General features: G+C 42.5%; 1 protein-coding gene across 1 annotated transcript; it reads left to right on the top strand.

Moving 5' to 3' along the window:
• Positions 1–1,191: 1,191 nt before the first annotated feature.
• On the top strand, positions 1,192–15,263 carry znf410 (zinc finger protein 410). Its single transcript, XM_084030669.1, has 11 exons — positions 1,192–1,658; positions 1,742–1,793; positions 1,900–2,032; positions 6,427–6,624; positions 7,157–7,378; positions 10,844–11,003; positions 11,714–11,895; positions 12,345–12,434; positions 12,582–12,701; positions 13,785–13,904; positions 14,979–15,263. The coding sequence occupies exons 2-11, from the start codon at positions 1,761–1,763 to the stop codon at positions 15,077–15,079; spliced, it is 1,359 nt and encodes a 452-aa protein (XP_083886795.1). The 5' UTR covers positions 1,192–1,658; positions 1,742–1,760; the 3' UTR covers positions 15,080–15,263.
• Positions 15,264–15,341: the final 78 nt, after the last annotated feature.

Raw genomic sequence — 15,341 nt, 5'->3', positions numbered from 1 at the left:
CTGCACAGAACAAAATCTACAGAAACATATTCTGCTTTTACTTTGAGAGGACCGGAGCACCGGATTAATATTCAGATTTGATGCTGGTTTCGGGTCATTGTTCCACTCCTCCAAAGTCTCCAGAAACACTATTGTTAAAGTATTTTGTGTCTTCCCACCATAAGGAATGTGGTTCACGCTGTTGAGAGCAGCCAAACTGGTTCTGCTTGCGCTGACACGCTTAGCTTCCAGCAACAAGATGTAGACTTTTCTACATTCGGCGACTTAAAAAACCAAACATGCCTGAACTGGACATACTCGGCTTTTAGTCCAATCAATTCATTAAGGAACTTCAAAGAAAACAATCTTTCCATATGGCTTTAATACTTGTGCTGTTGTCACTGTAACGGATCAGCAATTTTGTTTTTCATACCCCATGTCCTTAATGAAGACCGTAATGAAGACACCGGAGCCAGGACCGCTGCAAGACTGCTGACTCGGCTTTTCTAGAAAAACATTTCTTGGGTATGATGTCGTGTTTTTGCAGCAATATTTGGCTGGATTTTTGTTGCTTCTTGAGTGTATTAAATTAGTTCAGATAAAACTTTATATTACACAAGGAGGAGTATCTTGGATGGAAGTGAGAAACTCTGAGGTGTTTGTTTTTGGAGTTTTCCCACACACTCACTACACTAGCAAAGTTAAATTCCTGCTGTTACAATGCAAACACTGAACAATGTGTTTTTTGCAACATATATTTGATTTATTGACACTTGTCTAGTTACTAGAGAAACTTCTGTATACATGTTACACATACATCGCTTTAAATTGTGCATACAATATGTTGTCGAAATTATTATTAATCATCACTTTTTTAATTCTTCTTTTCTATTGCATTTGTTTCCTTCTTTAATTTAGGTTTTCCTCTGTGTGTGCTGTGAAGCACTTTGGGCCTACTGTGTTGTGTGTAAAGTGCTGTATAAATAAAGAAAACATTCAGGGATGGATATGTATTAATTATTTATTTTATATCTTTAAAAAAAAAAATGCTTCTTCAATAACTCCAGGGTGAATTTTGTTTTCTGGCCTTTAACGTTGTAGTTCACGATTCGACCACCGGGTGGCGTCTGGCAAATGGATGGTGGGGAAATATAACCCGGACACTGCAGGTGCTGACTCACTCCAGCAGATGGCGGTAATGCACCACTACGGACGTCAGCTGCTGTTAAAAAAAAGTCAAAGAAGAAGGAGACATGGCCACTCACTTTCTCTAGCTCAATAACACAAGTGTAACAAGGAAAACGAGCTGGCTTCGTGTTAGTGAAGAATTGATGACGTTATTTACACGGACGGAGCGTCATCAACCGCCGGGTTCGGACGTCGGCCAGCTAACGTCCGTCTGTTAGCCCCCGTTAGCTAGTTTGGTAACTGCTACCAGTGCTAGCTAACTTAACAAGGCATTTCTCTCATCCGTTTTTTATCAACACAATTCCGACTGACGCGGTGCTGTCGCGCCTTTAAGCTACGTTTTAGCCGCTAGCTGTATTTGGGTACGTGATTGTCAAGACTTTAACGTTTTTGGGGCTTGTTTTTGTGCGATGGTTCCGGCTCGAAGATGACCTGCATGCTGCCCTTATGACCGACGGACACATCTCACTATTCAGCAGGTCAAATTTCAAGTGAGTATTATGTTTTTGGGGGATCAAATCGTATTAAATGCGGGTGCGTTTGATGGATCTGTTATAGGTTTTCTATTCTACAGGTTCCACACAGGGTGACCGATGCTTTCTGATGAGCTCGACTCCAAACCAGAGGTACATCAATGTCATCATCCGTCATTTTCATAGCAGAGAGCCAGGAGACTTTAGTTTAGTGCTGTGAATATTTATTACGCTGTGGCTCCTCCCCCTTTCCCCTCAGCTGCTGGTGCAGTTTGTGCAGAACGCGTCCATCCCGATGGTTCAGGGTCTGGAGGACTCGGACTCCAAACACGCCTGCCTGCCTCTGCTGACTCCGGCCGAGAGCTCGCTGTGCAGCCCGCTGGAGCTCACAGGTCAGCATCCTCTCATTGCTTCTGGTGTGGTCTGGTCTGGTCTGGTCTGGTCCACCAACAGGCCACAACACCATCAGTAGTAGGCACCTCATTGTCACTGTCACTACACGTCACACAACACCACCAGTGATGGTTTATTATCTGTTTAGTAATATTACAGTCTCCTTCTGTTGTGTGGATCCCTTTCATCACTGAATATTACCATACTCAGGTTTATTATTATAAAAACATACTCAGTGTTATTCTAAGAACTATACTCTTTTATTATTATAAGATCTATACTCTATTATTATTAGAACTATACTCAGTATTATTATAAGAACCATACTCAGTATTATTATAAGAACCATACTCTATTATTATAAGAACTATACTCTATTATTATAAGAACTATACTCTATTATTATTATTATTATTATTATTATTATTATTATTATAAGAACTATACTCTTTTATTATTATAAGATCTTTACTCTTTTATTATTAGAACTATACTCAGTATTATTATAAGAACTATACTCTATTCTTATAAGAACTATACTCGATTATTATAAGAACTATACTCAGTATTATTATAAGAACCATACTCTATTATTATAAGAACTATACTCTATTATTATAAGAACTATAATCTATTATTATAAGAACTATACTCAGTATTATTATAAGAACCATACTCTATTATTATAAGAACTATACTCTATTATTATGAGAACTATACTCGATTATTATAAGAACTATACTCTGTATTATTATAAGAACCATATTCAGTATTATTATAAGAACTATACTCTATTATAAGAACTATACTCTATTATTATAAGAACTATACTCAGTATTATTATAAGAACTATACTCTATTATTATGAGAACTATACTCTATTATTATAAGAACTATACTCTGTATTATTATAAGAACCATATTCAGTATTATTATAAGAACTATACTCTATTATAAGAACCATACTCAGTATTATTATAAGAGCCATACTCTATTATTATAAGAGCCATACTCTATTATTATAAGAATTATACTCAGTATTATTATAAGAGCCATACTCTATTATTATAAGAGCCATACTCTATTATTATAAGAACTATACTCTGTATTATTATAAGAATTATACTCAGTATTATTATAAGAGCCATACTCTATTATTATAAGAACTATACTCAGTATTATTATAAGAGCCATACTCTATTATTATAAGAGCCATACTCTATTATTATAAGAACTATACTCAGTATTATTATAAGAGCCATACTCTATTATTATAAGAACTATACTCAGTATTATTATAAGAGCCATACTCTATTATTATAAGAGCCATACTCTATTATTATAAGAACTATACTCTGTATTATTATAAGAATTAGTATTATTATAAGAGCCATACTCTATTATTATAAGAACTATACTCAGTATTATTATAAGAGCCATACTCTATTATTATAAGAGCCATACTCTATTATTATTATAAGAACTATACTCAGTATTATTATAAGAGCCATACTCTATTATTATAAGAGCCATACTCTATTATTATAAGAACTATACTCAGTATTATTATAAGAGCCATACTCTATTATTATAATAACCATACTCTGTATTATTATACAAACTATACTCAGTATTATGATAAGAATCATACTCAATATTATTATAAGAACTCTGTATCAAATGACAGATGAATCTGAATCTGCAGCTCCCCCTCAGATTTACATTTAGCTTTAGGGTTTCAGCTCATTGATTAGCTGTTGGTTCACTCTCACAGCTCTCATAGCGTTGTTGTTCGGATGCAGCAGGGAGCTGTTTTCAAGAGGAAAAGCTTCTAAAACCCACTGTACACTGCCCACTCAGCACCAAACCGCAGTCACACATAAACCAAATGGAGCATTTAGCAGCTAAACAACCCAGATCCCTCAGGAGTTGGTAGAGACCAACAAAAGAGCTAAAAGAGAGTTAACATCAGAGTTACGTCCACCAGGTGAGCTGGATCACAGCTCCAAAATATCAAAGGGAACTGCTGTAGGAGTAAAGAAGCAGCCGTTTGCAAACAAATTTGCAATATTGATTTAAAAGGTAATTAAATATGAATGTTGTGTTTATTCCGTTTGCTTCTAAGTGGCTAAAAAAAAATCAGTTAATGCAGGTTTAAAGTTGAATATATGGACAAATTCTTCAATTATGAAAAAGAAATTCCACTGATTAGATTGACTATGAATAAAGCTGCCGGGCCTGATCCCCGGTTGTGTACTAAGAATGTGCCAACGGGCTAACTGATGTCATCGCTGACATTTAGAAGAAATCGCTCCCGCCTGCTTCGTACAGTCTAAATGATTGCCGCCCTGCGGCACTCAGCCCTGTTCTGATGGAGTGCTTTGAGAAACCGGTTCTCCAGGACATCAAAGTCGACACCCAGCCAGCCCGGACGGACCCACAAAGGATGCCGTCTCCACTCGGCCCCTCCACACATCCCGAGAATAACATCTACATCAGTGAGTTGTTTGTTGACTTCAGCTCAGCATTCAGCGCCACCTCTCTCCCCCGTGAAACTGATTGGCAAACTTCTCCCTCTGGGCTCGAGCGCCTCACTCTGCATCCGGTTATTAGACTTCCTCCCAAACTGACCCCAGGCAGTTCAGATTGGCAGCCACGCCTCCTCGGCTCTCCTTGCAGGGTTAGGTTACCGTCGTCGGCTAACGATAATCAGACTTGAAGCTCAGAGAGGGAATGGCCGGTCTCGCAGAGTGGCGCTCTGGAGAACCACCTGCTGCTCTGTGATTGTCGAGTGGAGCTGAGGTGACCCGCCGTGGTCATCGCACATCCCGGCGGAGAAAAAAAGCTCATAAAAGGCAACGTTGCCGTGCAGAGACTTTCACACGGGAGCAACAGAAAGCATCCTGCCTGGAAACATTACAAAGTGACATGGGATGTGTGAGACAGGAGGGCTCTGCACCAGGTGATTAAAGGTGATCATTGGTCCCCGTCTACCAAGCATCAGTGATATCGGTGGCGAGAGACGCCTGTGAAGGACCTGAAGGATATTAAAAGACAAAACCAGCCACAGCCTGCTCGCCCTGCTGCTGTCTGGCAAACGTTACACCACCAGACTTCAGATCAGCTCCTTTCCTCCGACTCCTAAAATCACCCTGAACCATATTGTTGTTTTTTATTTTCTCACGTCGCAAAAATGGGACTACAAACTGCATTATACCGTATAGTACAATCCTGTTATTCCGTTATACCGCTGTTGTCATGGTGACAGTAACCGCTGCGACTCCTGGGTCAAACGGTTAGTTTTATAATGATTAAGCAGAGGTCAAAAACTACAAGTGTTGTTTTCACGAAAGAGAAAAATAACCGGATTTTTATGATTGTTGTGTCGAAAAATGTTTGAATGGGAGCAATTAGAGAAGTTTCCACAGTTTCCATGGGAGTCGACGTGGCAGGTTGGTGGCTCCCGTCACTTTCAGGCCCACGCTGCCAAATGTGCAGCTCCGTGTGTGCTTCCGTTGGATACGTTGTATGGAAGAAGCTACGTTTTCCTACGCTATTGAAGCTGACATGATGAAGAGGAAGAATTGTGGCAATGAGAGCAAGTTTAAGAGAATTTTTAAAGAAGCTTTTTGAAGCTCCTCTCCACTCCCGCGTTGACGTCACACACTCTGCCTCCGAACAGTCCCCCCAAAATACAAACTAATGTGAACAAATCCGAGTGTTGAATATAAAAAAAAATGTTTTAAAAAGTTTTAATGGGTTTTTAAAGTTCTCTAAATGTGTTTCCCATTTTAGAGGAACGGTGTTTCTAGCTAAAAGTATGGACGGGGTTGATAAAAGTTTATTTAAATGTGTTTCCATTCTGCACGTTTCATTGGACTGAGTGTACGTTTTATTTTTTAGATTACAAATGATTCAAAGTAATAAATCCGCAATAATGTGCTGATTGAGCAGAATGTTTTGATGTTTGAGTGATTTAATATTAATAAAGAGTGAGAAGAACATAGATTGTGATGGTTGATTTATACAAAAAGGCCATTTTTTAATGTTAAAATGTTCTAAGACAGTTCTGCACCGTTTTCCAGGTCCCTTTAGGTCTAGAGGATTATTATTTGCTCCAGATACTTCAGCATTTGGATGGCCAGTAAACCCATTTAGGAAAAAAAAAAATGCTGAGAGCTCAGCTAGAACTAATATTAGATATTGGATGTATTTATACATTAATGGTGCCCTGTGGGGTTTTCTTGTAAGCAGACACACATTTGTTGACCGTAATTGAAATGGGTATTTTTATGTCTATATTTTTGCGTATTTTTGTCTCCACTCATGCCACTAAAGCCATCACCGTGGGCTTATTTTGCACTTATTTCTAACATTGATTTTCTCTCCGCAGACGGAGGAGGCCTGAGCCATGAGCCCGAGAGTTCCCCCTCCCTGGCCGAGTTCGGGGGCGTGTCGGAGCGAAGCCCCCTGGTGGTCCAGACGCACTGTCATCATCATCATCCACGGGCCTCGCCGAGCCCCCCGCCCATCCTCCATGACCTCCAGCAGTCGGACAGCACCTCCTACGTCCTGCTGAACCTCGCCAAAGGTAAAGAACGCTCCACCTGCCCGTTGCCGTTCACATATCCAGGATGTGTTGCTGCAGGATGAGTCACTTCCTGATGGATTTTCAAACATCACTTTCAAAAGGAGTGAGAATTCACATTAAAACGCCGGATCGTATCTCGTGTCCTGATTCCACACACGCCGCTGAAAAGAAATGGGGTGACACATTTTTCATGAAGAACTGTGATTTATTTTGGCTGGGAGAAATGATCCTTGGCAGGCTCATTCTTTTGGTTCGTCAGACCTCGGAAGGACGGGCCGAAAATTAACTCTAGGTCTCTCACTCACCTCGCTTTGTCTGCGACTCGGTGACTCCTCGCCGTCTATTGTTGCATTGAATTCAAATCCCAAATAAAGAGGAGATTTGCTTTTTTTGAGCATGTTATGTTCCTCTTCAGTGCGTGCTGGCCAACGTTTTCTCAGCCAGGCTCAGAATCGCTGAACATGATGGGAGGATGATAAGACGTTTGTGCAGAATGTTGCATTGGCTTTGAATTTCTTGTTTCCTTTCTCAGGCATCACAGCCTCCTCGGAGTCCCTGATCTTCGCGGCGGACGGCGGCGGGGAGGACGATGACGAGGGCGTGTCGTCGGGGGACTATGGGATAGATGGCAGCGCTCCCTGGTATCTGCGGGTGCAGGAGCTGGCCCACGACAGCCTGATCGCCGCCACGCGGGCGCAGCTGGCAAGGGACGCCAAGGCCAGCCAGGACGCCCGGGCCGCAAGCGTCAGTAACGGTAAGGGTCATTCCATTCGAGGTCCTGCCAGCGGCGTGCGTTGACAAGCCTGTTGGCTCGAGACTAAACGAGAGGAAAATAAAGAAGCTGCACAATTTTTCACGTGAGATAACACGAGGCGGTCTACTTACGGCGGGCATCAAAGACGGGAAAGACGAGAAATCAGGTCAGCGACGAGATGAGGATGGAGAGTAATCAGCGTTGACGGAAACCGTGTTCAACGCCGCTCATCACAAGTCTCTGAATCAAAACCAATTTGTAACTTTGCCGACACACATTTTACAAGTCTGATTGCAAATATCCAGCGGAGACGCACGCGGGGCGTTATCGTGAAACATTGATCACGCTTTAGCACGTTTAGCTGCGATGGTTTAGTGCTTCAGAGAGAGAAGGAGTCAGACAGACAGACGCAGATTAGACGACGGGAAAGAGGCAGCAGGAAAATATGTTGAAATACGAACACACTCATGTTAGATGTGAAGATCCAAATTCTTATTAAAATAATAAACCGTACAACAGCAGCAAACAAACCCACTAAATTTTTAATCTGTCAGGAATTAAAATGCAACAAATGTGCAACAAATTAAACTTAAAATCCAGTACATAATGTGTATATAGCACCTAAACATAGAACTGAATAGAATAGATTGACTCGATACCAGATCTATATTTGAATCGCATCGTTTCGTCCTTTTTAGAAAACCATATATTCAACATCTTATAAGGATTTTTTTTTGGCCTTTGAGTCTTCACTTGTTGCTTGGCAACTGCTTCCGGCCATGTCATAGTTTGACAGCCGTTTTTATTCTAACATTAAAATAGCATCTGACCTTTCTATGACACACGGTGACCTTTTGTTAATTACTTTCTGTGACATTCTATAATATTTATTTGATGACATGTTTATACTTTTCTATTATTTATATAATACACATGCCTTTTTGTGTTATTCATTTCTTTTTATGACTTTCTTTTACATTTTAATGACACGCTGCACCACAACATTTTAACTTTTTGTTCTTGCAAACTATTCTGTGAAATATTTTGACATTTTAATAACTTCTTTAAATAACTATTTTATGACTTTATACTGTGACATTTTTACGACTTTTTAATGACGCACTCTACTAGGACTTATTAACTTTTTGACATGCTGGTATAATTTGAGTTTTATATTTTAATGACTATACTGTACTACGACTTTGTTTATGACATACTATCGTATCACTTTTATGACATCCTTTACTGTTTTTTACTTTTTGTGATTTAAAAAAGTCTATATATTTATTTATATAAATATATAGACTTTATGGACTAGTTTTTAAAAGTTTCTGAATCAATGTTTAAAGAAGTATTTATCCATCTTTGCTTCTTTCCTCCTAAATGCTATCTGAACCTGTTGCTCCGCGGTTTGTCCTGAATCCCGTCTCACTCTTTAACTGTGACGAGATCTTCTGTGATCCGACACACGGCCGTTTCCTGCAGCAACCAGGAGTCGGAACTTCACCGCCATTACTTTTAACTTCCCTGCACAGGCTGTCTGATAGATAAAGACTTCTACCAATGACATTTCAAGACCCCATGACTCCCAGCTACATCTCTCATCTGACTGAGCCCAATCCTAGCCGGAGGCCGGCGGTTAGAAAAACGATGAGAGTGAAGTTTATTCCCATCCTTGTCCTCCGCTGGTTTATTTCCTCCCAACCTTGTCGGATGTGTTTTCCGTGGTTTCTGATCTTCTGCTCTTAATATGCTCCATCATCTGTATGTGTTGTCATGGCCTAATGTCAGGTTATGTAGTTCACATGGACTCTTTTACATGTTTATTCTTGAACTCATTATTTTTCCATGAAGTCGTGGAAGAACACACGTGTGTTGTTTAAAACACATTTTCTACATTGTGGCACGTTTGGGAATGTGTCTTATTCTGAGCTAGTGCACCAGTTAAGAGGGAACACATTGGATCGGACTGAAAGTCCCCCACCTGGGCCGGCGTGGCGGCGGGCTGAGCCGGCGTGGCGGCGGGCTGCCCTCCCACGTACTTGCTGTAGATTAGACCGGTTCCCTCAGCGGTGGGGTATCGTTATAGGTGCATTACTGCCAGCACGCGGTTAGCAGGATTGGAGCTGTTAAAGGCATTCAGAGCGGGGAGTCTGGCCAGGTGAAAAGGCAGTGATTGCATTCAGCTTTGGGGTGGTTGGTTTTTTCTTTTCTGTGGCATCGGTTGTTCGGCAGGCCTCAGTCATTACCCCGATGATTAGGTCCAGCTGGGTTCCCGAGGCCACCTCGCAACCCCGCTCTGGACCAGCTAGACCTGCAGACAGGGGACCAGCTAGACCTGCAGACAGGGGAGCAACTAGACCTGCAGACAGGGGACCAGCTAGACCTGCAGACAGGGGAGCAACTAGACCTGCAGACAGGGGACCACAGCTAGACCTGCAGACAGGGGACCACAGCTAGACCTGCAGACAGGGGACCAGCTAGACCTGCAGACAGGGGAGCAGCTAGACCTGCAGACAGGGGAGCAGCTAGACCTGCAGACAGGGGACCAACTCGTCCTGCAGACAGGGGAGCAGCTAGACCTGCAGACAGGGGAGCAGCTAGACCTGCAGACAGGGGACCAACTCGTCCTGCAGACAGGGGACCAGCTAGACCTGCAGACAGAGGAGCAGCTAGACCTGCAGACAGGGGACCAGCTAGTCCTGCAGACAGGCGACCAGCTAGACCTGCAGACATCTGCAGGCAGGGGACCAGCTAGACCTGCAGACAGGGGACCACAGCTAGACCTGCAGACAGGGGACCAGCTAGTCCTGCAGACAGGCGACCAGCTAGACCTGCAGACATCTGCAGACAGGGGACCAGCTAGACCTGCAGACAGAGGAGCAGCTAGACCTGCAGACAGGGGAGCAGCTAGACCTGCAGACAGGGGACCAGCTAGACCTGCAGACATCTGCAGACAGGGGACCAGCTAGACCTGCAGACAGAGGAGCAGCTAGACCTGCAGACAGAGGAGCAGCTAGACCTGCAGACAGGGGACCAGCTAGTCCTGCAGACAGGCGACCAGCTAGACCTGCAGACATCTGCAGACAGGGGACCAGCTAGACCTGCAGACAGGGGACCACAGCTAGACCTGCAGACAGGGGACCAGCTAGTCCTGCAGACAGGCGACCAGCTAGACCTGCAGACATCTGCAGACAGGGGACCAGCTAGACCTGCAGACAGGGTTGCTTTACTATGACTTTTTTATTTTACAATTTAAAAATATATATATATATATATATATATACTATGATATTTTAATGGCATACTATACTGTAACGTTTTAGTGGCTGTTTTGTTGTTGTCTGCAGGTCTCAATCGGTCCCTGATGACTGTGTCCAGCCGGCTCCACAGGCCGGCCACACTGCACTCCTTTATTGTTTCTTTCACCAACACCGCTCACTTTTCTCTCTCCCGGTTGCCTAGGCGATCACACACACAGTTTGACAGCAGACGGAGACAAGCGAGAGCTGCAGTCTCGGACCAGCCGCCCCCTCTCCAAGCAGCTCCTCCGCTGCTCATTTGAAGGCTGCTGCAGGACGTTCACCTGGCCGGCTCATCTCAAATACCACCTTAAAACACACAGGTAAACACACACACACACGGAGAGGGAGGCTGATGGGTTTACAACAAGATGCATCAATATTCAACCCGGTGCAAATCCTTTTTGGAAACATAACAATGCAGCTTTTCATACAACTAATTACACTTGCTATTATCTTGGCTCTTAGCAGAAATGTCCAAGCCGATATTAAAATGCAACACATAATTTGTCTCAAACAGGTTATTACATCAAAGTGCTTCTGTTCCCTATGCATGACATTTGTTTTTAAATAATTGTTCCCAGTCCACAAGGCCTTACAAGACACCAGACAGAGTACTGTCTGTATATTTTCAAGAATTAGAACAAAAAGTCTTCCAAGAATAAAAGCAACAATTTTGAATATGTCTTATAGATTTCATCTTTTTAAACCTTTATTCTCTACAACAAAATTCACAATATCATTGACAAAAGCAAGTATGTACAGCCCATTTTTTTCATACAATTTAAATTAATTTCACCACAAAATCAAAGGAATGAACACGACGTTTCCCACAGGTTGTTTGTGCTGCAGACAGACAGAGCAGCCAAACGGATCGAGAACACTGCAGGCACTTTCTTAACATTAGTGTAGGAAAAATCTATTCGTGGTCGGCCTGTCTGACCTCGTGGTAGGCTGCTGCAAAAACGAAAAGGCGCACACGAGAGTGAGACGCTGAGGCCTTTTTGTTTGTTCGCTTCTCTCGGGCTCCCAGGAACGACCGGATGTTCCGATGCGGCGCGGAGGGCTGCGGGAAGAGTTTCTACGTGCTGCAGAGGTTGCAGGTCCACATGAGGACGCACAACGGCGAGAAGCCCTTCACCTGCAAGGAGAAGAACTGTGGCAAGAAGTTCACCACGGCCGGCAACTTGAAGAACCACAGACGCACACACACGGGTGAGGGGAGATACTCGCGGAGGGAAAACACGCTGGAAGCAATAACTGACTCAGGCCATTTGACTCCGCTCATTTAATGCTTCCTCGCTGCAGTCATGGCCAGAGATTTGAAGAGTCAGCAGGACTGGCGCCTCCATTTCACTGCTGCAATGAGTAACCGTACTCTTGTCATCTTTTATTTAGGGTGACATTAAGATTTTTGATGGCTTGTTCCACGGTCTGCGTCTTCTATCTAGGGACACGCTACGCTATACGGTGTTTGTATTTTCTCCCATAAAGAAAGAACGGCTTCCTCTGAGCTATAAGATCCACTTAGTCGGATAAAATTATATCAAATTTGTCACGTTTTAGCACATCAAAATAGGTCAGTCACCGTGGGTTCCATGAGTATACAACATTAAGTGTGTGTGTCTGTGTGTGTGTGTGTGTGTGTGTGTGGTTGCTTCCAGGAGAGAAGCCTTTTCTGTGTGAAGCAGATGGCTGTGGGCGATCCTTTGCAGAGTATTCCAGTCTACGGAAACACATGCTCGTGCATTCTGGTGAGTGGGACAGAATTAACAGCTGTACAACTGAGCCCTTATTTTTATTTTATTTTTTTAGTAATTAGCGTGCACAGTATGTCATCATGTGCCACGAAGAGATGCAAGGGATCACAGGAGGTCTTTTCTTTTCTTTGCGTTTCCCAGGTGAGAAGCCTCATCACTGTGGCATCTGTGGGAAGACCTTCTCTCAGTCCGGCAGCAGGAACGTCCACATGAGGAAGAGGCACGGGGAGGAGGGGCTCGGCGGCGAGAGCAGAGAAACAGGTTTCTCAATCGCATTGTCTTCTCTCTCTCACACACACACACAGTCAGTGCAGTAGGTGGTTATGCTAATCCTTTGGGATAACGTTGCTTCAAGCAGCCCATGCATTTTAAAATGTTCACAGAGATGTGTTGGTTTAAGTTGCATTTCAGAGCTTTTTGTGAATAATGAATGGCTTTTACTTGATCATACCAATTTCTTATTCTTCGGGGGCCAGTAGTGGAATTGTTTCAGTCTGCACATATCTCTGTAAAATCCAAACTGCACAGCTCTGCTGCAGAAACAGTTGGTTACTGCCCGTTAGGTGCTGTGGTGGGGTCAGATTTGTCTTAAAAGCAGGTAATCACCGCGTCACAATGGCACAGTAACTCAAATTCATGTCTTCAAGCCTCTCATGCCTCATTGAAATGTCTTTTTGGTCGGATACTTGAGCAAATGTCCCACTGCAGCTGTGAGAAATGTACCCTGCTTCACTCTATTCTTAGCATCACTTTCAGTACCTCTTCAGATTAAAAGCATCTCTCATTGAGCTCTCCACACTCCCATCATATGGTCTAGTCGTACTAAATCAGTTTTAGTTGGGTTTTTATTTTTAATTGTTGGTTCGGAAACAATGAGAGCAGACACTGCATTCGCCTCCTTGACACGTTTGTGGTAATTCAACTGCGGTGCTTCCCCGCTGCTACGCAGAGGAAACGCTGCCAAAGTTCTAATTATAAACAGCAGATTTATTCGGGTCAGCCTCCCCAAAGAGACTGGTCTTTAGTAAAAGCAAGGGAAGATGCAGCAAAGGAAGATGCAGCTTCAAAACAGATGGGTACTTTCTGTGTAATGAATAATTAAATTGACTGTCTGTGTTGGAATAACTACAGTCCTGAAAACCTTTCTATACGAGCATCAAAAGCCACTGTAAAAATTGGCAATAATGAGCAGATTTGAGTTTTGCACGTTGATGTTTTCAGACACAGCGAGTCCTCTTAACGACCGTGGGCTAAGTACAGCATGTGCCACTTTCCCTTTTCATACTTCTTTTGTGTTGCGGAGTGGGAAAAAGCTGAAGTTTGTTGTCTGTTTGGGACTGATAGGAGAGGCTCTGACACACAGCAGCCTGCTGGAGGCTGACACCGAAAGTGGAGACAATATGGTCACCATGACGACGACTGTTGAACCCATGAATCTACACCATGCCATGCTGAGATCACCAGGTATGCCCCTTTACATGTTTGGCCGGGAAACTCCACTTTTCATACGGGGTGGGCTTAATAATATGTCACAACTATGTCTATAATTTATTTAATAATTATTTATAATGTTTTTAACTCTTGTACCATTACTTACAATACTATTTTATATCTGGAGAATTTAAGAATACATTTTACCTCATTGTGTTTTATGATATTTGAAGCATGTAAGGCTGACATTGTTAATATATGGTTGTAGTATTTCTCCAGTATACACTAGATTGGTTATTTTTACTATTAATAATAATATTATTATTATTTATGGTGGTGGTTGGTAATGGTAGTAGTTTGTTTAAATTTTAAGTTTAGATCACAGAGAATATTATTCAAAGAAAATCATTCTGCCAAACTCCAGAGAACTGAACTGGAGAGAAAATGCACTAGTTGACTAGTTGTCACCAGTCGGCTGTAACTACCACATACTGGAATGTACTTAATTGGATATTTATGTTACACCACTTCAAAATAGTTTAGCCAACATGGCTGACAGCCTAAACAAATAGCAAACACCAATCTTTACTGGTATTTCACAACACATGCCTACAGCTAAATGTTTTTTTTCAATACGAGTGTATTATTTGTTTGTAACTTCTGTGTTAACTTTTTGCGTACGTAAACTCGGGGATACTACATGTATCCGTCGATATCGACCATATGGCCCGGCTCTGAGTTTGTTTTCTGAAACCACACTTCTTTGAAATTGTTCCCATTTGAGCTTAAAGTCCATATGTGATGCCTAAAGATAACTATTCCTCCCCTCGTGGACTTGAATTATTTTTCTCTGAAAATGTTTTTATTGGCTCAGTATTACATGGATTTCTTTGTCTGTCCTTCAGTTGTTCCTAAATAAGCAGTCGGCATTAAAAGTTAAAAGGTATAATCAGCCGAAAGCTTGCCGAGATTCAAGGACAATGTTTTCGTTTTTGGCTCTGATTGTTGTTTCATCTCACAATGACTGTAGGTACGTTCAGACTGACAGGTGTCTCACTATTAGACAGCACTGATGTGTCTTTGAACGTGTCTTTGTCCTCCCTCTAGGCTCCGCCGACTCGGTGGTTGTTCTGTCTCAGCCACATGAATTGGTCACCATGACGACCGATGGCCACGCCTATGGAGACGATGTGGTGGCGCTGCTTTAGTCCGCCATCGTGAAAAGTTGTCAGACTGCGTATCTCGGCAGCACCGGCCTGAAAGATCTCTGCGTTGAGTCCGTCGTGACTATTTGCAAACGGATGAATCTCTGACTTTCACCCTGTAGATATTTGTAATTATCAACCGATGAGGTTTTTTATTTTGACATGGGTGAAATGGCAACGTTTGTACGTAAAACAACCCTTTTTCCTCAAGTTTTTGAAAACAAGTTCTCCCAAAGAAATACTGAGACGGGTTTTAAAGGTTTAT

This window comes from Eutrigla gurnardus (genome assembly GCF_963514095.1).
Source record: "Eutrigla gurnardus genome assembly, chromosome: 16".
NCBI classification, from domain to species: Eukaryota; Metazoa; Chordata; class Actinopteri; order Perciformes; family Triglidae; genus Eutrigla; species Eutrigla gurnardus.
This window is presented reverse-complemented; position numbering and strand designations above follow the sequence as displayed.

What these genes read in the sequence shown, in the direction of transcription:
- znf410 (XM_084030669.1), top strand. Translation starts at nt 1,761, where the DNA reads ATGCTTTCTGATGAGCTCGACTCCAAACCAGAG. An exon ending in CAGCCCGCTGGAGCTCACAG is followed by an intron (nt 2,033 to 6,426) that starts GTCAGCATCCTC and finishes TTCTCTCCGCAG; the next exon opens with ACGGAGGAGGCCTGAGCCAT. An exon ending in TACCACCTTAAAACACACAG is followed by an intron (nt 11,004 to 11,713) that starts GTAAACACACAC and finishes TCGGGCTCCCAG; the next exon opens with GAACGACCGGATGTTCCGAT.